Raw genomic sequence first — 24885 nt, 5'->3', positions numbered from 1 at the left:
AGTTTACATAGGTAAAACCTGGCTAGAGAGAATATGCATATATATATATATATATATGTATGTATGTATGTATGTATATAATATATATATTGACATAAAGGTATATGAAAGAACAAAAGGAAGCTTTAGAATTGAAGAGTGATAGTAAAAGATATGTGTATATGAAACTATGAAAATGAAATGTAATAACTAGGAGTAATAACATTATCTTTATTGTACTGAAATATAAGATACCCAGATATCACACTATTCATGCATTGATATATATAAACAATATAAAATTTAAAAAAAAACTTAAAATAATAAAAAAAAAGAAAATCTCTAGGGATGGACCCCCCACCACCTCTGGAGGCAAGCTGTTCCACTGCTTAATTGTGGAATTAACAGAATTCTCCTTAATTTGAGGTTGGGTCTCTTCTTTGATAAGGTTCCACCCATTACTTCTTATCCTGCCCTCCATGCCCTCACCTACGTTTAAAAACAGCTTAAAGTAACTTTAAAAATATATTAAAAAAAGGCCGCGAGCTGTTGCTATGGTAAAAAAATAATTAAGAAACCCAAAGATTTTTTCGGGTTTATTCCCCCCCCCGCTCACCCACAGTGTTCCATTGCATCTGTGACTGACTCATGCTACGACGCACATGGGCACACACAGTCACACACAGACACACTGGTTTGTCATGCCTGGGCAGAGATGCCCATCAGGGTAATAGGCTTTGTTTGTCAGCTCCCTAAAAGCAAAGCTTTCAAGATGGGGGTGGGGGGGGCATCAATGACTTGATGGAGCCCTCAAACCTTCCCTGCAAGATCTCCTTTCATCCTTCAACCCAGATCCCTTCTTTGGAGTGCAGGTGGAGTAGCAACAACTACTGTGTTTCCCCGAAAATAAGACCGGATCTTATATTAATTTTTGCTCCATTAGGGCTTATTTTCTGGTTAGGTCTTCTTTTGGGGGGGAAATCTTAACTGGGGCTTATTTTGTGGGTAGGCTTATATTACGAGCATCCTGAAAAATCATGCTAGGACTTATTTTCTGGTTGGGTCTTATTTTGGGGGGGAAATATTTATTTATTTATTTGGTTCGATTTATATGCCGCCCTTCTCCGGAGACTCAGGGCGGCTTACAATGCGTTAAGCAATAGCCTTCATACTTTTTTATATACCTGCTTAGTAGGGCTTTCGCCCCCCCCCTCCACCAAGCGGTGTTCTTTTTTTATACAAAGTCAGTTTATTGCCCTCACAATCCGGGTCCTCATTTTACCTACCTCGGAAGGATGGAAGGCTGAGTCAACCTTGAGCCTGGTGAGATTTGAACTTGCAGTAATTGCAGGCAGCTGGTGCTACTTAATAGCACTTTAGTCTGCTGCGCCACCAAGGCTCTTAAATACGGTACTAAATGCACCCATCTGGCTGACAATCTTAACTGGGGCTTATTTTGGGGGGTAGGGCTTATGTTACGAGCATCCTGAAAAATCATGCTAGGGCTTATTTTCCGGTTGGGTCTTATTTTCAGGGGAAACAAGGTACTAGTACTGTTACTACCGGCTCTCCTCCTCCTCTTCCTCTTCCATCAACCGCTGGGTGGGACCGGGTTATTTGGGGGGGAGGATGGTAGCAAGAAGGAAGTGAGACGCTAGTTCCTTTCTCTCCTGTTGTGGTTGAGAGGAGGTCCCAGCAGATGTTTGCCCGAGAAGGAACTCCCTCCCATGGGCACCAAAGGGGAACCCACCTACACAGCCAATGCTAGCTCTAGAAGAGTGTATGTGAGAGTGCCCGGGAGTGAATGTCAGTGCTCAATTCCCCCATCAGGTCTGATGTCCATTTATTGTTTTAGAAGATGTCTTGACTCTCTCACTGACAAGGAGCTTCCGGTGGTCAGGAGAGACAAGTTGCGTTGGGTGAACAGCGAGGCGACGTCAGATTATCCATGTCAGATTTGTGGCAGGCAGGAAAAGTTTCCTTTCCTTCTTTTTCGTTTCCTTTCTTCTGTCTGTCTCGCCTTCTTCCCTTTCTTCCCTTCGTCCCATTCTTTTTCCTTTCCTTTCCTCTCCTCTCCCTTTCATCTCTCTTTTCTTCCTTTCCTTCTTTCCTTTTCCCTTCTGTTCCTCCCTCTTTTCTTCCTTTTCTCTATTTCCTTTCCTTTCACTTCATTTCCTCCCTCTTTTCTTCCTTTCCTTTCCTTTCCCTCTCTTTTCTTCATTTCCTTTCCTTTTTTTCTATTTCCTTTTCTTTTTCCCTTCCCTTCCACTTCCGTTCCTCCCTCTTTTCTTCTTTTCCTTTTTCTCTATTTCCTTTCCTTTTTCTCTATTTCCTCCCTCTTTTCTTCCTTTCCTTTCCTCCCTCTTTTCTTCCTTTTCTCTATTTCCTTTCCTTCCTGGAGTTGTGGGCCACGTACCATCTTTCAGTGCAAATACTGAATCTTTCTGTGCCTACCAGTTGTCACATCTGGGTGTGGCAGGCTGACACTATTTTCCGAAATAGTTACACAACTCGTTGGGGGGCTCTCCTCTTCCCTTTGCACAAGTGAGAACAAAACTCCTCGCAGTGTCATCCGAGAAGCGGAAGTGAGGTAAAAGACTCAGCAAAGGCAACTTAAGCTTCCTCCCTCAGCCAGACCCGACTGGCCCCGGTTGGAGAGCTGAGCTGCAGCTGTGGGGTCAGCTGAACAAGCCCCCACCCCGGGGGGGGGGCTCCAAGAACTTGGTCAGGGGACGCGGAGGGGAGGAGAGGCAGCCCCCTGCAAGGAATGAGCTCAGCAAGGATTGTAGGAGGAGAACTGACCACGTCCGTCTATTATGGCTAAGATCTCACCACAGTTTTCCACAAGGCGTCATGAAGGGAAGAAGGGAAGGAAGGAAGGAAAGAAGGAAGGAAGGAAGGAAGGAAGGAAGGAAGGAAGGAAGGAAGAAGGAAGGGAAGGAGTGAAGGAAGAGTGAGTGATGGAGGGAGGGAAGGAGAGAATAAGGAAGAAAGAAAGAAATGATGAAGGGAGGGAGGAAAGAAGGAAGGAAAGGTGACAAAGGGAGGGAGGGAGGAAGGGAGGAAGAAAAAGAGGGAGGGAGAAAGGGAGGGAAGAAGGAAGAGAAGGAGTGAAGGAAGAGTGAATGATGGAGGGAGGAAAGGAGAGAATAAGGAAGGAAGGAAGGAAGGAAGGAAAGAAGGAAGGAAGGAAGGAGGAAAGAAGGAAGGGAAGGAGTGAAGGAAGAGTGAGTGATGGAGGGAGGGAAGGAGAGAATAAGGAAGAAAGAAAGAAAAAATGATGAAGGGAGGGAGGGAAGAAGGAAGGAAAGGTGACAAAGGGAGGGAGGGAGGGAGGAAGGAAGGGAGGAAGAAAAAGGGAGGGAGAAAGGGAGGGAAGAAGGAAGGGAAGGAGTAAAGGAAGAGTGAATGATGGAGGGAGGAAAGGAGAGAATAAGGAAGGAAGGAAGGAAAGAAGGAAGGAAGGAAGGAAGAAAAAAATGATGAAGGGGGAGAGAAGGAGAGGGAAGGAGGAAGGGAGGGAGGAAGGAAGGAAGGAAGAAGGAAGGGAAGGAGTGAAGGAAGAGTGAGTGATGGAGGGAGGGAGGGAAGGAGAGAAGAAGGAAGGAAGGAAGGAAGAAAGAAAGAAAAATGATGAAGGAAGGGAGGGAAGAAGGAAGGAAAACTTACGGTGTTCCCGAGGTTTCGGAGACCAGTCAGACCTTGTACCGTTTTCGAATTCTGCAAAGAAAGAAGAAAGACCCGGTTTGTGAAAAGGCAACCTTCAGGCAATCATACAAAACTGCAGGCAAAATTCGCCACAGGAGGGTCCCAGAATAGGAGACGGGGAGAACGGAAGGCAAAGGAATGGGATTCCCACCCAGCTGCCATTAGCAGAGGGGAGACGGCCTGGTCCTACCCGGAAAGGACGGCGCCTTCTTTTATTTATCCTTTCTCTGTGTCTATATCTATCTATTTATCTATTTATCTATCTATCTATCTATCTATCTATCTATCTATCTATCTATCTATCTATCTATCTATCTATCTATCATCTTTATCCTTTCTCTCTCTCCCTCCCTCCCTCCCTCTCTCCCTCCCTCCCTCCCTCTCTCTCTCTCTCTCTCTCTCTCTCTCTATATATATATATATATATATCATCTTTATCCTTTGTCTGTCGATCTCTCTATATCTATCTTATCTATCTTATCTATCTATCTATCTATCTATCTATCTATCTATCTATCTATCTATCTATCTATCTTTATCCTTTCTCTCTCTCCCTCCCTCCCTCCCTCTCTCCCTCCCTCCCTCCCTCTCTCTCTCTCTCTCTCTCTCTCTCTCTATATATATATATATATATATCATCTTTATCCTTTGTCTGTCGATCTCTCTATATCTATCTTATCTATCTTATCTATCTATCTATCTATCTATCTATCTATCTATCTATCTATCTATCATCTTTATCCTTTGTCTGTCTGTCTCTCTATATCTATCTATCTATCTATCTATCTATCTATCTATCTATCTATCTATCTATCTATCTATCATCTTTATCCTTTCTCTCTCTCTATCATCTTTATCCTATGTCTGTCTCTATATCTATCTATCTATCTATCTATCTATCTATCTATCTATCTATCTATCTATCATCTTTATCCTTTGTCTGTCTGTCTCTCTATATCTATCTATCTATCTATCTATCTATCTATCTATCTATCTATCTATCTATCTATCTATCATCTTTATCCTTTGTCTGTCTGTCTCTCTATATCTATCTATCTATCTATCTATCTATCTATCTATCTATCTATCTATCTATCTATCTATCATCTTTATTCTTTGTCTGTCTGTGTCTGTCTCTCTCTCTCTCTCTCATCTTTATCCTTTGTCTGTCTGTCTGTCTATCTATCTATCTATCTATCTATCTATCTATCTATCTATCTATCTATCTATCTATCTATCTATCTATCTATCTATCACAAGGACACAGAGAAATCTACCAATGCCCAGAGACTGGCATGAGCCGTTCGGCCTTTGCCACCCGCTGGACTGGCCCCTTGGGCCAAGGACGGGCGGGGGGGGGGGCAAAGTCTCGCTTTCCACAGGAGCGATCCAACCAGTCGGGTGACGAGTCAGACTCGTCAGCAGAAACCCCGCAGGATCTTGGCGGTTTATTAAGAGCCGGGACATAAATTCTTGGCACGGACGGATGTTCGGAACGGGTCCAGCTGGCACAGGCCCAGAGGCCGGTGTCCTTGCTCAGCCTCTCCTTGGAGTGGGGAGAGGAGAAATGGGGCAGGGAAGGCAGGGAGGGGAAGCTGCCCCAGGCAAGGCAGAGCTTTTCACCCCTAAGAAGTGAACTCTTTGCACACCCGCGAACTCACACCCGCCCGCAATAGGAATACAAGTAGTCCTCGACTTACGACCTCAACGGATCCCAAAACCTACGTTGCTAAGCGAGATGTTTGCTAAGTGAGCTTGGCCCCATTTTACGACGTCTCTTGCCACGTTTCGTTAAGGGAATCCCTGCAGTTATCCAATTGTTAAGTGAATCTGGCTTTGCTTGTCAGGAGGTCGGAAAAGAGGATCACGTGACCCCCGGGGATAATGCGACCGTCGTAACTATGAACCAGTTATCAAGCATCCGAATGTAAATCATACGACCCTGCAATGGTCATAAGTCTGAAAAACGGTCATGAGTCGCTTTTATTTTCAGTGCTGTTTTTCTTTTGGAGCGGTCACTAAATGAATTGTTGTAAGTCGAGGACTACCTGTGGCAGGGATTTTAAGCGTTACTGGCCCGGCCAAGGATTGCAAGGAAAGGTAGGCTACGCAAAGCCCAGATCGAAGGCTTCACCTGGTAAACATCTGCCTGCAGCTACTTTTGAAAAGATCAAGGTGGGGCAGGGGGGAAGGACCGGATGGAGGGTGGGGGGTGGGGGAGAGGGCTCTAATTCTTTTGTGGGGTTGCCATTTTCCTGCTTCTCTTTACTTTTGCCGGCAAACGAAAGGGAGAGTACCCAGAGAAATGTTGAGAGAAACTGACCGGGGAGGGAGACTGCGCGGAGGATGATTTCGAACACAGGCCCGGGAAGACAAAGAACCCGGCATCGTTCTGCATGTTTTCCGCTCAGCCTCTTTCTTAGGGAGTTGTTTGGCCTCGCTCAGCTTCAGGAGAGGCAAACTCCTCCTTCTCCCCCTTCCCTTCTTCTTCATCTTCCTTCTCCTCTTCTTCCTCCTCCTCTTTTTCTTTCTCCTCCTTTTCCTCTTCTTCCTCCTTCTCCTCCCCTCCCCTTTTCTTCCTTTTCCTTCTCTTCTTCCTCCTCCTCCCCCCCTTCCCTTCTTCTTCCCCATTTTTCCTCCCCTTCATGTCTTCTTTCTCCTCCTCCTCCCCTTCACTTCTTCTTTCTCCTCCTCCTTTCTCCTCCACTTCTTCCTCCTCTTCTTTTTTCCTCTTCCTCCTCTTCCTCCTGGGCCATGGAGTGGGGGGGACGTGTGCCAAACGGGAAACCCAGCACTGAGCAGGACCCAGCCTGTGGCTCGGCCTCTTCCTTAGAGAGTTCAGAATGTTTGGCCTCGCTCCGCTTCAGGAGGGGCAAACTCCTCCTTCTCCCCCTTCCCTTCTTCTTCATCTTCCTTCTCCTCTTCCTCCTCCTCCTCTTTTCTCCTCCTCTTCTACTTCCTTCTTCTCCTCCCCTCCCCTTCTTTTTCTTCCTTTTCCTTCTCTTCTTCTTCCTCTTCTTCTCCCCTACCTTTCTCCTCCTCCCCCCTTCTTTTTCTTCCTTTTCCTTCTCTTCTTCCTCCTCCTCCCCTCCCCTTCTTCTTCTTCCTCCCCCCCCTTCGCTTCTTCTTATTTCTCCTCCTCCTTTCTCCTCCACTTCTTTCTCTTCCTCCTCTTCTCCTCCTCCTCCCTCTTCCTCCTGGGCCATGGAGGGTGGGTGGGTGGGGATGTGTGCCAAACGGGAAACCCAGCAACTGAGCAGGACCCAGCCTGTGGCTCAGCCTCTTCCTTAGGGAGTTCAGGATATTGGACCTCGCCCCGCTTCAGGAGGGGCAAACCTGGAGTGAAGTCGGGCAAAGAGCTTTGAATCTCGGAGGAAGCTCTTGCAGGCACGCTTGGTTGGCATCCCGAGGCCGACTTTGACCTCCAACTTTCTCTCTGCTCTTTGGAAGCCGAGGCCAAACCTTGAGGACTAGCTGCTTCCCTCCCAGCCTGCCTTTTAAACCTCCCGTCAAAAGAGTCAGATGCAGAAGAGCTTGAGGTGTACGTGTGAATGGGGCGGATGGGGGTTACACGCGTGTCTGAGCCTTCCCAACTTTTCGCCAGCAGAGATTTTTTCTTTTTCAGCCAAGGGCCAGAGCGGGGAGACCCACCCCTGCCCTTTGCCCAGATCTGGGGTTTCGGGGCTCTCAGGGCCTGCTCTCGCGGGGTTCGCCTGGCTGCCTTGGCACCCCAGAAAGGGAGGCGAAGGGGGAGGCGGCTGCACCGGTGGCTCCAAATAGCGCTTCACATGTGCGAGTGGGAGGAATCCAGCTTTCTCCTTGACGACTGCCCAAAATAGACCCGTCTCCAAACAGCTCCGACTCCGCTTTAATTGTGCACGCAGCGCTTCCACAGCCCAGCTTCCTCTCAAGCGTGGAAAAAGAGGCAAGGGGGCTTATGCCCTCCTCCTCCTCTTCTTTTTCTTCCTCCCTCTCCTCCTTTTCTTCCTCCTCCCCTCCCCTTCTTTTTCCCCTCCTCCTCTTCTTCTTTCTCCTCTTCTTCCTCCTTCTCCTCCCCTCCCCTTCTTCTTCCTCTTCCTTTTCCTCTTCTTCCTCCTTCTTCTCCCCTTCCCTTCTTCTTTCTCCTCCTCCTCTTCTTCTTTCTCCTCCTCCTCTTCTTCCCCTTCTTCTCCCCTTCCCTTCTTCTTTCTCCTCGTCCTCTTCTTCCTCCTCTTCTTCCTCCTCCTCTCCTTCTTTTCTCCTCCTCCTCTTCTTCTTTCTCCTCTTCCTCCTCCTCCTCCTCCCTTCTCCCTTCCCTTCTTCTTCCTCTTCGTCCTCCTCTTCTTCCTCCCCTTCCCTTCTTCTTCCTCTTCTTCCTCCTCCCCTTCCCTTCTTCTTCCTCCTCTTCTTCCTCCTTCTTCCTCCTCCCCTTCACTTATTTCTCCTCCCCCCTTCTTCTTCCTCTTCTCCTTCACTTCTTATTTCTCTTCCTCCTCTTTTTTCTCCTTCTTTCTCCTCCACTTCTTTCTCCTCCTCTTCCTCCTCTTCTCCTCTTCTTCCTCCTCCTTCTCTTTCTCTTCCTCTTCCTCCTCCTCGCCTTCCCCTTCTCCTTCTCCTTCTGTGCGGGAGCACAGAAAGCACCCCTTAAGGCAACACTCAGATCTGTGCCCAGTGCCCACAAACCTCATCCAAATCCAATCCTTTCCCAGCTCTCCTTCCCTCTACTCCCAGCTTGGCTTCTAATCTTCGCTCTCTCAGAAGCGATATACCTAAGTCCAAAAATATGCAATCAGCAGGAATTCAAGAAATGGGCCATCTGGATGGAGGCACAAGCCCCACCCAAAAGACGCCCCCTCCCACCAAAATCTGAACATCTTTTGAGAAGGCACCGAGAGCCTCCATCCTAGGTCAGCATTTTTCAAGTGTGAAAAACTTTCGAAGAAGGGCGGACTTCCATTCCCAGAATTCCCGTCAGCATGCTGGTTAGGGAATTCTGGGAGTTGGGAGTTCACCTATGTTAAAAGTTGGCAAATTTGAAAAAAACAGACACATGCACGTTGTCCTACCTAAGATTATATCCTAAGGCTGGTGGCGCAGTGGTTAGGGTGCAGTACTGCAGCTACTACTTCAGCTGACTGCTAGTTCAGCAGATCAGCGGATCAAATCTCACCGGCTCAAGGTTGACTCAGCCTTCCATCCTTCCGAGGTGGGTAAAATGAGGACCCAGATTGTTGGGGGGCAATATGCTATCTAGTATACTGTCTTTGGTGTAAGCCGCCCAGAGTCCTTGGAGAGTGGGCAGCATAGAAATATGAATAATAATAATATATATTTTTTTTAAAAAAAAGGTCACCTACAATAGTGGCCAAAATTGTAGAAACCTTTTGGGAAAAGTGTATTTTCTAAAACTAGCTAATAGCACCACTTTTTTTTTGGAGTAGTACCAGTGGTGGGTTGCTACTGGTTCGCCCCAGATTGGGCGAAAGGGTAGTGGCGGTGGCAGGAAGCTCCGCCCACCTACCCGGACATCTCTGTGCATGCACCCACGAGCAAACCGGTAGCGGCTGAAATTGAAACCGACTACTGAGTAGTACCATAAAATCATATATCAATGGAAAGATAATTTAATCAAGAATATCATGCAATAACTTTTAGGAAGGATTTGCTATTAGAATAGCAGTCTTTAAAACCGGCTGCATGCTATCAACTTTTACCAAGTAGAAGGAAAGAGTGACTTTGGGCGAAAGAACTTACAGTAGTGACAAAAATTGGGGAAACCTTTTGGGAAAAGTGTATTTCCTAAAACTAGCTGATAACACCGCTTTTTGGGGGGGAGTAGTACCATAAAATCATATATCAATGGAAAGATAATTTAATCAAGAATGTAACGCAATAACTTTTAGGAAGGATTTCCTATTAGAATAGCAGTTACAGTATAAAGAAGAAAAGTGAAACACGTAGAAAAAAAACGAGATATACAAAAATGATCCCCATGTCAGTTAATCCTTAGTTGGGTAACCTTTAGCATGAATGACGGCCTTACAATGTCTTCCCCATGGAGTGAACCAAGTCTTTGAGTTCTGCAGCTGTTCTAATGTGAAACCAAGATTGAAGGATGGCTTCTGTTAACTGGGTTTTATTGCTGGGTTGCTTCTGACTAAGAAGTTTCTTTAGTCAACTCCATAGATTTTCAATTGGGTTAAGAAGGTCTGGGCTACTCCCGGGCCATTCCAGCAGTGGAATAGGATTATTTTGAAACGCCCAAAAATAAAAAATAATGGTGTTATTAGCCATCAAACCTCAAAAATGAGGTTTTTGAGCCTTGGTAGTACAGTGGTCTAAAGCACCCTGTTATTAAGACCAGCTGCCTGCAATTACTGCAGGTTCAAATCTCACCAGGCTCAAGGTTGACTCAGCCTTCCATCCTTTCTAAGGTAGGTAAATTGAGGACCCGGTTTGTGGGGGCAATAAGCTGACTTTGTATAAATATACAAAAGGATGAAGGCTATTGCTTAGCGCATTGTAAGCCGCCCTGAGTCTCCGGAGAAGGGCGGCATATAAATCAAAATTTTTTTTTTAAAAAAATACACTTTTCCCAAAAGTTTTCCACAATTTTGGCCATTGCTGTATTTCAACGGCTGCTGTTTTGGTTGTGTTACTATCAGTCCTATTCCAAGCTATCAAGTGATGTGGCCAATATGATGGGATAATCGGGGAGTATTTTAGTGCCCTGGAGAGACCAGACTGGAAATCTCCATTATGACATCTGGAGGGGGATGAATTCACTCATGTTCCACGCTAAGCTACTTATGCCGTGACAGGGATAAAAACGGAGAGAGCAGGGGAGGCAAAATATTAACGTAAAGGAAAATCTCTGCTTTCCTGGCATAAGGTGGATTAAAAACGTCAGTTCTGCAATGCAAAGGAATTTGTGAAGATTTCTGGGGCAGAAACGGCACTTTATGAATTGTGCCCACGGTTTCAAAACAGGGAAGGGTCAAGACAGACGGCCAATGGACTCAGGACGATGAGTGTTTAGGGTTGCCAACCCCTGCTCTAAAAGGATGCAGATTACCAGCAGTCTGCAAGGAGTATAAATCCTTCCATTCCCTCCCATCCAGTCAGAGCTGAAGAAGCTTCTTGGATGAGAAGCAAAACGTCCTCAGAAAAAAACAAGGAAGTCCAGTTGCCTCCTGAAAGAAGCACCGTTGGGACAACCTGGATGAAAGAGAATCTCTACAGACTTTTAGCTACACAATTTGGGATGGACACCCTTTGGATGGGGTGGGAGTAGGAATGGAATTGCAGCAGTGGTGAAATCCAAATTTATTTACTACCGGTTCTGTGGGCGTGGCTTGGTGGGCGTGGTGTGGCTTGGTGGGCGTGGCAGGGGAAGGATACTGCAAAATCTCCATTCCCTCCCCACTCCAGGGGAAGGATACTGCAAAATCCCCATTCCCTCCCCACTCCTGGGGGAAGGATATTGCAAACTCTCCATTCCCACCCCCACTCGGGGGCCAGCCAGAAGTGATATTTACCGGTTCTCCGAACTGCTCAAAATTTTCCACTACCGGTTCTCCAGAACCTGTTAGAACCTGCTGGATTTCATCCCTGAATTGCAGACTACAAGAGCCATTTGCCCCGAGGACACAGATAAACTTCTAAGTGTTTCAAGGACCCTCTAAAAGGATGCAAGTGACAATCTGCCTGCGAGGAGTATAAATCCTTCCATTCCCCACTATCCAGTCAGAGCTGAAGAAGCTTCTTGGACGAGAAGCGAAACGTCTTCAAAAGAAAGAAAACAAGACAGTCCAGATGCCTCCTGAAAATGCACCTTTGGGACAACTATGACCTGGATGATTGAGAATCTCTACAGACATCTGTTGTAGATGCTCAGAGACATCTATTTAGCGCCAGTGTGATTGTTCAGTTTGATAAATTTCAGATCTCTTTGGGGGGGGGTCTTTCCCAAAAGCCAACCTGGAGACCTTTCGAAGCCCAGCATGGCCACGGCAAAGACTGGCAAAGGTTTGGCGAAGCCGTCACCTGAAATGACCCCGCTGAACCTCCTTTGCTTAATCAACTTCCTTCCCAAGGGTTTCCCCGCCCGATGAAGCGGAGACAAAATTCCTGAAGGAGAAACCGAGGGAACCGAGCCCTGGCGCATCTTCCTGGCATGCGAGACTTGTCAGCTTGCATTCTTCAGCTGCGGGCGGCTGGCATCGGGAACCTGCCCTTGCAAAGCCCGCAGCCGGGGAGGGAGGCGAACGTGCACCTCGATACCTGGGCAATCTTGAGATGCAACTCCAGATGCAATCTTATTTCGCACTCCAGCAAAATAAAAACAACAAGGCAACCACCGTGCACGATCCGGGCATCTGGTGCAGTTATCTCGTGCGTGCTTTTGAAAAACGAGCCGCTGATGGTACAAGGATGGTACCCTGTCCTACCTGGAGGGCCTGTATATACCTGGGCATTTTTTTTCTCTAAAGGATAATTCAGGAGCATATTTTGCTGAAAGCAATTCGGGTGGGTGGGTGGGGGGTGTCCTCTTTTCAAATGCCCTGCATCCCACCCTCATACTAAATGCAGCTTTGCTGGGGTGGGGAATTCTGGGATTTGAAGTCTGCACACCTTCAACATGCCCGGGTTGAAAAACGCTGGGTAAAAGAGCTGCAGAAATTGCTCTCCAGCACCACTACGTTGTGATCACGAGGGGACCAATCAGCCCCCTCCCCCTCGCCCACCCACCTACCCAAGTGTGAGGCATTGCCTTTTTCACCAAATAAAGGCTCCTAAGTGTGTGGGAGGCTTCCTTGAGCACAAAGAAGCTCGAAAGCTCTCACTCAAGATTCGGAGAAAATAGAAGAGCTTTGCAAAGAGAGCTGATAAGGGATGCGTGATCATTTCATTTTGCCCTCCCCTGATGCCCCCTCGCCCCGCTCCTTCCTAAACCCTCTTTTTCTGCGACTGAAGATGCCAGTTTCTCTGTCATCCTGCCTGTCTTTCCTTTAGAAAGGAGCAAGAAGGAGAATCTCTTTGAGGGGGGGGGTCCTTGGTGGTCTCTGAGATGGCTTGTTTACCTGCAGATGTTTCATGACCCAGCTAGGGAACATCCTCAGGGCTAGGAAGAAATGGGGTTTGCTCTCAGCTTATATTCTAGTGGAGGGATCTGCAACTTTAAATACTCAAAGAGCCATTTGGACCTGTTTCCCACAGAAAAGAAAACACCGGGAGCCACAAAACTTGGGTGGGCGTGGCCAACTGGATGTCACTCACTTCCACCAGTCACATGATTCCCCCTTAGCCACGCCTACCCAGCCCGTCATTAGGGCAGACAACCAGTTGTTAAAAAACACCGGGAACCACAAAATCCTTTTAACATCACTCTCCCTCCCCTCCCTCCTTCTCTCCCTCTCTCTCCGTATCTCTCTCTCCCCCTCTCTCTGTATCTCCCTCGCTTCTCCATCCCTCACCGTCGCCCTTACCTTCTCAGGCCAGGCGAGGAGTGACTGGGACGGGAGGACGAGGGGTGGGGCCAGCCAGTGGTGAGATCACGTGACAGGGAGCCACAGCAGAGGGCCCAAAGAGCCACATGCGGCTCCCGAGCCGCAGGTTGCTGACCCCTGTTCTAGAAGTTCTTTGGTTGGGCTGTTTACTGTTGTTACCTTGTTTGCCATGCCCTTACTTGGAGTATCGTTTACCTCTTGATTGTTGGTCTGAATCAGTGGTGGGTTGCCCCCGGTTCGGACCGGTTCGCAAGAACCGGTAATAAAACCGGCAGAAGGCTCCACCCACTGACCCGGACGTCATCAGAAGTGATCTGCGTATGCACAGAAGAGCGCACGCACAAGCACGATGCAAACTGGTAGTAAAAGTAAGTAGAACCCACCCCTGGTCTGAATTAATCTTGGAGTTAATCTAGTCTCATCTGGGTGCTGATTGCTGGTGGGTGTTTGGGTCTTTTTGTCCCCCTTTTTTGGCTTGTCGATTGTCTCTTTTGCATAGTAGGTAGACATTGTTTATATCTCTGTGTCTGTTGATGGCTAATTTGATCTCTTTTCTTTACTGTCCTGTATCAAGTGCCGCACCGCGTGAGCTTGCAAGCCTTCCAGACTCCAAACTGACTCGTCCCCGTCCCGTCCTTTCATTCCTCTTCCAGCCAGTTGCGATTGGCGCTTTCCAGACCCAGCCTCTTGTGCCAAGGAAGTGCCAAGTTTGCACGGGGCAAAGAGGCCGGCTGAGGTTTTTTTACATAACCAGGCCGGCTTCATTCATTCAACCGGCAAACAAAGGCCTGCCCCCACCGCAGGTGCAGGAGACGAGCGGGTTACGTAAGAGCCAAGGTGCACTTGAAGGGCATGGATCCCACCAGGGCAGGACAAATGCCCTCCCACCGCTGGGAAAGCAGGCATCCCGACCTTTGATCTTTTCTCTCCGGAACTTAGAATTCCAACCATGCATTGCAATCCAATCGGCCACCACTCCTTGTGCCTTCAAATGCAGAATTTCCTCCCCTCCCCCTCCCCAATTATGCACGGGTTAACCTCTACGTGGGGGTGGGGGAGAGATGAAGGGCTGAATAGAAGCCCGACCCAAAGGAATTGGGGGGGGGGTCATCTTTCCCCCCCAAATTGCAGACTGTCCTGCTAGAACATGACTCCTTTTGACTCCGGGGAGGACAAAGGAAGGGGGTGCACAACTGTCCTGAGCCTGGAAAGGCCTATTGAGATGAGTGGGGGGGGGGAGGCTGGGGGATGGGGAGGAGGAAGATTCAGACTTTGTGTTTCCTGCCCCTTCCCCCTATTTCTTATCAGTTCCCCTCTTCTGCAGGAAGGAGGGCAAACAAAGGGTTTTCGGCCCCTTCGGGGAGGGGAGTTTGCAACGCCCCCCTCCCCTGACCTATGCATGTGTCTCTCGAATTCCTGGAGACTCCCTCCTCCCCCTCCTCCATTTTGATCTCTTGTTCTTACAATGGGAAAAAGGCAGCAAGCTGCTTTTAAGCAAAGCCCTTAAGAGGCCCAGCTAATGCGCTGGTGACTCTGTTTCTCCATTCTGCAGGCAAAGGATCTCCTGAGGCTGTGTGCTTAACAAGTACTGTTCCTCAATCCTTTTTTTTTTTGCTTCTCTCTCCTTCCCTCTTTCATTCTCTCCCTCCCTCTTTCATTCTCTCTCCCTCCTTCCCTCTTTCATTCTCTCTCTCCCTCTCCCTCTCTTTCTCCCTCTCTCTCCCTCCCTTTCCTTCTTTCATTCTCTCTCATTCTCTCCCTCCCTTTCTCCCTCCTTACCTCTTTCATTCTCTCTCCCCCCTCCTTCCCTCTTTCATTCTCTCTCTCATTCTCTCCCTCCTTCCCTCTTTCATTGTCTCTCTCATTGTCTCCCTCCCTCCCTCTTTCTCCCTCCATCTTTCATTCTCTCCCTTTCTCTCTCCCTCTCTTTCTCCCTCTTTCTCCCCCCTCCCTCTTTCATTTTCTCTCTCATTCTCTCTCCCTCCCTCCTTCTCTTTCTCCCTCCTTCCCTCTTTCATTCTCTCTCATTTTCTCCCTCCTTCTGTCTCCCTCCTTCTCTCTTTCTCCCTCCTTCCCTCTTTCATTTCCCCCCTCTCTCTCCCTCCTTCCCTCTTTCATTCTCTCTCATTCTCTCCCTCCCTCTTTCTCCCTCCCTCTTGCATTCTCTCTCTCCCTCTCCCTCCCTTTCTCCCTCCCTCCCTCTTTCATTTTCTCTCTCATTCTCTCTCCCTCTCTTTCTCCCTCCTTCCCTCTTTCATTCCCTCTCTCTCTCTTTCTCTCTCTCTCCCTCCTTCCCTCTTTCATTCTTTCTCATTTTCTCCCTCCCTTTCTCCCTCCTTCCCTCTTTCATTCCCTCTCTCTCTTTCTCTCTCTCCCTCCTTCCCTCTTTCATTCTTTCTCATTTTCTCCCTCCCTTTCTCCCTCCTTCTCTCTTTCATTCCCTCTCTCTCTCTTTCTCCCTCTCTCCCTCCTTCCATCTTTCATTCTCTCTCATTCTCTTTCTTTCTCTCTCTCCTTCCCTCTTTCATTCTCTCCCTCCCTCCCTCCCTTTCTCTCTCTCTCCTTCCTTTCTTCTTTCGTTCTCTCTCTCTCTCTCTCTCTCTCAAATGAAGGCTTCTAAACACAGGCAGGGTCACGAGTGACACACTAATTCCCCCCTCCCCCTTTGTGCTTTCAAGTTGGTGCAGGAATAAAACGCTAGATTGCCAAGGGACAGGTATTCTGAGATTAAAGGTTGATATATGGAGGCAATGATTGGAGACATTGTGTTAGGGGTACAGCCGGTGCAAGAAATCAGGAAACTGGTCGCCCCTTTTCCGGCAGACAAATTTAATTCAAAGGCTCCCGAAAACTTATCCCTCTGAATTAAATTTCTCTGTTGCAAAAGGGGCTACCAGCTTCCTGATCTTTGACCGACAGTTCGGGAGCCCCCATCAAAAGGCTTCCTGGAATAAAAACCAGAGATTGTCCTAACAAGCTGCAACCATCACTCATGAATCAAGCAGTCCAGGGGTGACTACCAGAGAAGGTCCTACTCAAAGCTTTTCTACTACGTGCATCCTGCGTGGAGTATCTCCCTTGCGCCATTGTGGATTTTTTGACCCTACCTTGCAAACACCTGTCCGCCTCACCTGTCCCTGGAAAGGAGGGAGAGACAAGCACAACTCAACGCTCTTCCTTCACCCAACTTTGACCTGCTTGCACTACAACTCCTATCATCCCCAGCAAGCCGCTTGGGGCCCACGGGACTCCCAACTCAGCCGTTCCTAAAAACCCAAGTTGGCTTCACACGCGCCTTATTCAACCCGACTGCTGAACGTTCAGCCTTCGCGGCAACTAACCGAGATTCCAAGCAAGCCGGCGACCGCCCGAGTCGGTCTCAGAGGGATCCCGAAGATCCTCCCCCCCCCCTCCCCCGCGAAGGCGACTTCAAAGCGCCGGTCTCTCCAGCCCCCGCTTCCCCAACCCTGCGCCCTCCCCAGCAAGCCGGAGCTCGTCTCCTGCCACCGTCAGCCAAGGAGCATGAGAAGTGTAGTCCAAAGAAGGTGGGTGGGTGGGACGCGAGAGATTTGCCCCCACCTCCCCGGGATCTGGCTCAATTGCCGCGGGGAGCCCCCTCCTCTCTTTGCCCCCCAAGCTCCGGGCGATCCTGTGCCCAGCCCAAGAGGGGCAGAGGGCAGCGGCAGAGCCCGGATGCCCCTTCCTCCTACCTTCGCCTTCTTGACTATCAACCCCAGGAAGGTGGAGAGCAGCAGGGACCCCCGGATGCCCCTTCCCCCCCTTTGACCCCCAAGCTCTGGGCGATCCTGTGCCCAGCCCAAGAGGGGCAGAAGGCAGGGGCAGAGCTCAGATGCCCCTTCCTCCTACCTTCGCCTCCTTGACCATCATCCCCAGGAAGGTGGAGAGCAGCAGGGACCCCCGGACGCCCCTCCCCCCTTGCCCCCCCAAGCTCTGGGCGATCCTGTGCCCAGCCCAAATTGGGCAGAGGGCAGGGACAGAACCCGAGGAGGGGGATCTCCCTTCCCTACCACCCACTACCCACCCGCTGCCGCCCCTTCCTCCTACCTTCGCCTTCTTGACCATTAACCCCACGAAGGTGGAGGGCAGCAGGGACCCCCGGACGCCCCCTCCCCCCTTTGCCTCCCTTGGGCTGGGCGATCCTGTGCCCAGTCCAAGTTGGGCAGAGGCCAGGGGCAGAACCCGGGGGAGTCTCCCCTCCCTACTACCCACCCACCCACCCCCGGACGCCCCTTCCCCCCTTTGTCCCCCAAGTCCGGGGCGATCCTGTGCCCAGCCCAAATTGGGCAGAGGGCAGGGGCAGAACCCGATGGGGGGGGAGAAATCTCCCTTCCCTACCACCCACTACCCACCGGCTGCCGCCCCTTCCTCCTACCTTCGCCTTGTTGACCATTAACCCCACGAAGGTGGAGAGCAGCAGGGAGCCGGGCAAGGGCATCCGGGGGCGCAGCTCCTTGTGCCCGCCTGGCAGGGGCGAGGCGGGCGGCGAGGCGGGCAGGGTGACGGTGTAGGAGTTGCGCATGCTGCCGCCGGACCCTCCGCTGCGGACCCTCTTGCGACGGCCGTCCTGGCTTCGGGCACAGCAGCAGCAGCAGCAGCGGAGGACTCCGGCTCGGGCTGGCAGCGGCGAAGGCGGCACCTGGCTCGCTCTGACCTCAAGCCCGGCGGGCGGGGCGGGCGGCGGGGCTCCCTCGAGGGAGGCGCCGACGGCCGAGCGCCCGGAGGGGGGAGCGCGAGGGACGCCCGCCGCAGCCCCCTCCCCTCGCCCAGGGCAGGCTACAAGCCCCAGGCGGGGATTTGGGGGGGGGGGAGAGCCAGGAGGGGCTGGAAAGGCCGCCCCTCCCCCCACTTCCCAGGGCTCAGAGTTGGAAATGCCCCCCCCCCGGGGGGGAAAGGTGGGAGGGCAGCTCTCCCCCTCCCCAAATCCCCTCCCCCCCCCCGCCGATTGTTTTATCCCCTCGAAAGTAAAGCTGTTCTGCCCCCGCCGGAAAATCTCTTCTGGGTTGTCAAATTTTAAATATCGGATATTTCTATGAAACTCCCTGAGGTGGAAGGAAGGAGGCCGGAGAGTTTGCAATGCTATGCCTAATGGTATTATTATTATTACTGTCCAATCTTCCTTCAGTCAATCAATCGATTGATGCTGTATAGATACCTTTTTGTATCTAGGTATCATCTATGTAACTATCTATCTTCTTTCTTTCTCTTTCTTTCTTTTTCTTCTTTTTCTCCTTCCTTCCTTTCCTTCCTTCCTTCCTTCCTTCCTTCCTTCCTTCCTTCCTTTCTTTCTTCCTTTCCCCTTCCTTCCTTTCCTTCCTTCCCCTATCTGTCTGTCTGTCTGTCTGTCTGTCTATCTATCTATCTATCTATCTATCTATCTATCTATCTATCTATCTATCTATCTATCTATCATATCTAAGTATCTATCTATCATACCTATCTATCTATCATATCTATCTATCATATCTATCTTTTTCTTTCTCTTTCTTTCTTTCTTTTTCTTCTTTCTTTCTCCTTCCTTCCCTTTCTCTCCCTTCCTTCCTTTCCCCTTCCTTTCCCTTTTTTCTTTCTTTCTTTCTTTCTTTCTTTCTTTCTTTCTTTCTTTCTTTCTTTCTTTCTTTCTTTCTCTTTCTTTCTTTCTTCTTTCTTCCTTTCCCCTTTCTTCCTTTCCTTCCTTCCTCTATCTATCTATCTATCTATCTATCTATCTATCTATCTATCTATCTATCTATCATCTATTTTTCTGTTTGTCTGCCTGCCTGCCTGCCTGCCTGCCTGCCTGCCTGCCTGCCTGCCTACCTACCTCAGAAGTTGTGGCTGCTCCACCACTGGATGTTTTTACGAAGAGATTGGATAACCATTTGTCTGAAATGGTATAGGGTTTCCTGCCTGAGCAGGGGGCTGGACTAGAAGACCTCCAAGGCCCCTTCCAACTCTGTTATTCTATTCTATTCCATTCCATTCCATTCCATTCCATTCCATTCCATTATGTCTGTCTGTCTATCTATCTATCTATCTATCCATCCATCCATCCATCCATCCATCCATCCATCCATCCATCCATCTATCCTCTCTCTCTCTCATTTATCTATAATGTTACACTCATTCAAAAGTTAGATTAGCATTTTAGAGGACTTTCCCCCCCCTCCTCTAAATGAGAAACAGCATTGCCAGTTTTCAGCCATTGCTCCAACCCTCCAGAGCCCCCCGCGCCTCCCAGCACTGTTAAGAGAGGAAAGGAAGGGGGGTGAGATTGGTTTGCCTACCCTTAATTTTAATAACCGCTGAAGGCTACGCCTGGTGAAACTTCTCAGGGAAATAGAAACTTACAATACAATCTTGCATGAAAAGTACACTTCAAAGCCTCCTTATTTATTGGTGGTGGGGGGGGGGGGAATGCCATTTCTTTTGATTTTCAAACAGGGCTGAGCCGAGAGGGTTTCCTGCCTGGGGTAGGAGCCCCCTCCCCTTCCATTCATAAGCTTTGTACTTGAAGCAAATCCTTTGGGATCAGGAATGTGCAAAATTCCCCCAGGTCAGTAACAGAGTTGGAAGGGACCTTGGAGGTCATCCAGCCCAACCCTCTGCTCACGCAGGAGACCAATACTAGGGATTCGAACAGCCGAACTGCTCACCTTTCTGATCGACAAGCTCAGCGTCTTAGCCACTGAGCCACCTAGCCAGGGCCTTCTCTTTCTATGTTCCTGGCAGAAAAAAGCCCAATAGCGAGAAATTAAGGAGAAACGCACTGTTACTTACAGTAGTGGCCAAAATGGTGAAAACCTTTTGGGAAAAGTGTATTTTTGAGGTTTGATGGCTAATAACACCTCTTTTCTTTTTTGGAGTTTCAAGATAATCCTATTCCGCTGCTGGAATGGCCTGGGAATAGCCCAGACCTTCTTAACCCAATTGAAAATCTATGGAGCCGACTAAAGAAACTGGTTAGTCAGAAGAGACCCAGCAATAAAACCCAGTTAACAGAAGCCATCATTCAATCTTGGTTTCACATTAGAACAGCTGCAGAACTCAAAGACTTGGTTCACTCCATGGGAAGACGTTGTAAGGCCATCATTCATGCTAAAGGTTACCCAACTAAGGATTAAACTGACATGGGGATCATTTTTGCATATCTTGTTTTTTCTAGGGTGATCATTTTTATATATCTCGTTTTTTCTACGTGTTTCACTTTCCTTCTTTATACTGTAACGGCTATTCTAACAGCAAATCCTTCCTAAAAGTCATTGCATTACATCCTTGGTGAATTTATCTTTCCATGGATATATAATTTTATGGTACTACTCCCCCCCCCAAAAAAAAGATGTGGCGTTATTAGCTAGTTTTAGAAAATACACTTTTCCCAAAAGGTTTCCACAATTCTGGCCACGACTGCAAGTTTAACATTTAACAGTAACAGAGTTAGGGAAGGGACCTTGGAGGTCATCTAGTCCAACCCCCAAACTGCCGACCTTTCTGATTGACAAGTTCAGTGTCACTCTTTCCTTCTACTTGGCAAAGTTGACAACATGCAGCCGGTTTAAAAAACCCCCACCAGCAACAGAACAATGACACATAATGTAAAGCCAGGCGGTAATGCTGAACGTAAATTTTTACAAGCAGGTGCAAACGGGACGATAACAGCAGCAACAGTTAAGGACAAGGATGGCATCACAACACAACACAAAGGATCCTGATTCCTTTGAATGTAGTTTCTATCCTTTCCTAGAATTTAGCCAAATTTTTGGGTACCGGGTGCTGAAGTTCCGAGTAACAACCAACGCAAAGCACGACGGAACACCTGCCTCGCAAACCCAGGTTCAAGATTGTGAGGACGGGTAATCCTCGACTTGCAACCGTTCATTTATAGTGACCGTTCAACCAAAAAGGCAACTCAGCTGGGATCGTCAGAGGCTTTTAAAAGAAAAAAAGCCTCTGCCGATCAGGCAACTCAGCTGGGATCGTCAGAGGCTTTTAAAAGGAAAAAAGCCTCTGCCGATCAGGCAACTCAGCTTGGATCGTCAGAGGCTTTTAAAAGCATTTTTTCTACAACCTCTGAAGAGGTTGTAGAAAAAATGCTTTTAAAAATTAAAAAAAAAAAGCCTCTGATGATTGCGCGGCTCAGCTGGGCATGGGGGGTGGGGGCAGGGATTTTTGCTACCGGTTCTCCGAACCAGCCGCCTCCATCGCTACCGGATCACGCGATCCGGTCCGAACCGGGAGCATTTCACCCTTGATTGTGATCATTTTTCATGCTTACGACTGTTGCAGTATACCTCACGGTCACAGGATCAGGTGACAACTGACTCATACTTATGACGGTTGCAGCAATCCAGGAGTGACCCGGGGTCTCAGTGATTCGCTTAACAACTGGAGCAAGAAACGGTTGTAGAATCGAGCAAAATTCACCGAAGAAATGTCTCACTGAGCAACGCCAATTTTTGTGGCCGTAAATCGAGGACGACCTGTACTGTAGGGTTGCAAACCTCAAGATAACCAGGAAGAGACCTCGGGATCCACCGACAAACTTTCAAAAAATCCTCTGCCAGTTATCTCCGCATTAAATATTCACTCGTAACCCAATCTAACCTACAAATAAGTTCTTGGAAGAAAATCCAACCGTTTGCAGCAATGTTAGCTCTCAAATAACGTCAGCAGTGGGTTGGAACCTAGGACATAAACAATAATGCTTCGGTCTTGCTTTTTGAACTGGGTTCAAATCCTGCCCATCCAGAACTGCCTGCGTGCTGGAACAGGGCCTCTGAGACTGTCCAGAGTACAGCTACTGTACTCCTCGGCTTACGACCACAATTGAGACCCCACGTTTCTGTTGCTAAGCGAGCCAGTTGACAATCTTCCTTGCCACGCTTGCTAAGGGAATCGCTTGCAGTCGTTAAGTGAGTCACACGGTTGTTAAGCGAATCTGGCTTCCCCGTTGACTTTTGCTTGTCGCAAAAGGGGATCACGTGACCTCAGGACGCTGTGACCGTCATAAAGATGACGCGTCAGTTGCCACGTGTTTGAAATTTGATCACGTGACCAGGGCGAGGCTGCCACCTTTGTAAGTGTGAAAAATGTTCTAAGTTCCATTTTTCAGTGCCATTGAAACTTCGAATGGTCACTAAATGAACTGTTGTAAGTGAAGGACTATCTGTACTCTTCCCTTATCAAACTATCTAATTAATAAACTGTGTATCTTTCTTTATTGCAGACGCCTGGTGCCTAATATCAAGAGCAAAAGACATAGATGATAGATAGATAGATAGATAGATAGATAGATAGATAGATAGATAGATAGATAGATAGAGATGAGAGATGGATAGATAGATAGATAAATAGATTGATAGAGATAGATGATAGAGATAGATGATAGAGATAGATAGATAGATAGATAGATAGATAGATAGATAGATAGATAGATAGATATAGATATGTAGGAGGTAGGTAGGTGGGTAGGTAGGTAGGTAGGTAGGTAGGTAGATAGATTAGATAGATAGATAGATAGATGATATGTAGATGGATGATAGAAGAAAGAGAGGGGGAGAGGGAAAAAGAGAGGGAAAGAGAGAGAGAAAGGAAGGAAGGAGGGAAAGAGAGGATAGATAGATAGACAGACAGATGGATAGATATAGATATGTAGGTAGGTAGGTAGATAAAGATGAGAGATGGATAGATAGATAGATGGATAGAGATGATAGAGCTAGATAGCTAGATTGAGAGATAGAGCTAGCTAGCTAGCTAGATAAATAGATAGATAAAGATCAGAGATGGATAGCTAGATAGCTAGATTGATAGAGATAGATGATAGGGATAGATAGATAGATATAGATATGTAGGAGGTAGGTAGGTAGGTAGATATAGATATGTAGGTAGGTAGGTACGTAGATAGATAAAGATGACAGATGGATAGATAGATGGATAGAGATGATAGAGCTAGCTAGATAGACAGACAGACAGACAGACGGATAGATTATAGATAGATTATAGATACCCTGTTTCCCCCAAAATAAGACCTCCCCTGATAATAAGCCCAATTGGGCTTTTGAGTGCATGGCAATAAGGCCAAGCACTTATTTCAGGGTTCAAAAAAATATATATAAGACAGGTCTTATTTTCAAGGAAACGCAGTAGATAAATAGATAAGAGAGAGAGAAAGAGAGAGGAAGGGAAGGAGAGAGAGAGGGAGAGAGAGTGCAAATCACATACTATAACATCCGGAACAAAAATAACACAAATGAACTGCTCACTTATTTTTTAATAAATCAAGCCACCTTCATTCCTTTCTCTCTCTCTTTCTCTCTCTCTCTCTCCCCCTTTTTCCTTCACCCTCCAGGCAAATCTCTGTGCACAGGAGGCCTGCTGCAGAGAAAACTATGTTTAGCTTAGCTGAAGTAGAGCTATTTTTGGCCGGGATATAAATAAACCCAAGAAGACGGGGTGTAGTGAGCTGGTTGTATGTCGTTTCCCCCCCACTCTCCTCCTCCCAGCATTATTTATCTCTTGGAATTTTAAGCCTCTCTTTTCGTCAGCAAGCTCCTGTCACGCCGTTTCATGCTCCCTGGGAACCCAGAGATAAAAGTTGCACCGGGGAGGGCAAAGCCAGGAGTGGGAGGCGCACTGGAGGCGCATGACCTCACGCGTGCATGCGCCCAAGCGGCTCAGGAGCGCTGCGTTCTTGACTTGCACGCAGCCATTCAAGCCGCTTCAGGAAAAAGGGGGCCGACGCTTGCGTCGTTGCGTCTTCGGTGCAAGCTTCACGGGGCTGGCAAACGTGCATGAACCTGGAATTGCACAATTGCAACCCACAGGCAGCTGTGAGTTCGTGGGAAGGGCTGGCAGACTTGGCTTTAGAGATAGTCCTCGACTTACGACGTTTGAAGTTGTAACGGCCCTGAAAAAAGGGACTTTACGACACTCATTTCAAAACTTGGTTATAAATAGAGGTGGGATTCAGCCGGTTCAGGCAGGTTCCGGCAAACCGGATGCAAATTTTACATCTGGTTCGCCGAACTGGTAGTTGCAAGGACTGGCTGGCCCTTCCCCGAACACCCCACCCCTCCCAGGAGTCTCCACGGGGCCCATTTTGGATGGCAGGTAAGTGCAGGGCCTGCGTGGAGGCTCTGGGAGGGTGAAAAACGGGCCTCCCAGAAGTTCCAGAAGTCTGGAAATGGGTCGCGGGCCTCCGGAGACCAGGGGAAGACGTTTTCGCCCTCTTGGAGGCTCAAGGAAAGCCTCCAGAGCCTGGGGAGGGCGAAAATCCACCCCCCGCCTTGGTGCAGGAGGCCAAATAGGCCACGCCCATCATGGCCACGCCCACCCAGCAACCGGGCAGAGAACTGGCTGCTAAAATTTTTGTGGTTATAGGCACTGCCCCAAATGATCCGTTTTGCCCCGGAGTTGAGCAACTACCACCCTTTTAGGACTTATGGACTTCAACTCCCAGAATTCCTCAGCCAGCCATGCTAGGGAGGGAGAGGGCGGAGGAATTCTGGGAGTTGAAGTCCACAGGTCATTAATGAGCCATAGTGGAGAAGGAGGATGCCTTTGAGAAGCCGAGAAGCAGGCCTAAACTTCCCTGATCCTGTTATTCCCCTTCACTCTTTACAGCTATACTATTCTTGCACAGGGAGGCTCTTGTAATCTTTGCTGCCATTGGCAGTCCTCCATCAATGAACTTATAGCTGATCCTTGAGATGTA

At 48.5% G+C, this 24885-nt stretch overlaps 1 protein-coding gene across 5 annotated transcripts in view; it reads right to left on the bottom strand.

Moving 5' to 3' along the window:
* The window catches only part of USP2 (ubiquitin specific peptidase 2), a 79148-nt gene that overhangs the window by 16602 nt on the left and 37661 nt on the right, over window positions 1-24885 (bottom strand). For 4 of the 5 annotated variants that reach the window (XM_087875956.1, XM_060695040.2, XM_087875957.1 and 1 more), the window contains one exon: window positions 3649-3699. In XM_087875956.1, coding sequence (XP_087732082.1) covers window positions 3649-3699 — 51 coding nt within the window. Of the gene's footprint in view, window positions 1-3648; window positions 3700-17568; window positions 17922-24885 lie in introns of those variants that run through there. The other variant, XM_087875958.1, reaches the window with a different exon arrangement.

This window comes from Pantherophis guttatus, chromosome 9 (genome assembly GCF_059756535.1).
Source record: "Pantherophis guttatus breed Tessera chromosome 9, ASM5975653v1, whole genome shotgun sequence".
Classification (NCBI taxonomy): Eukaryota; Metazoa; Chordata; class Lepidosauria; order Squamata; family Colubridae; genus Pantherophis; species Pantherophis guttatus.
The sequence above is the reverse complement of the archived record's forward strand: the minus strand, read 5'-3'. Positions and strand labels throughout refer to the sequence as shown.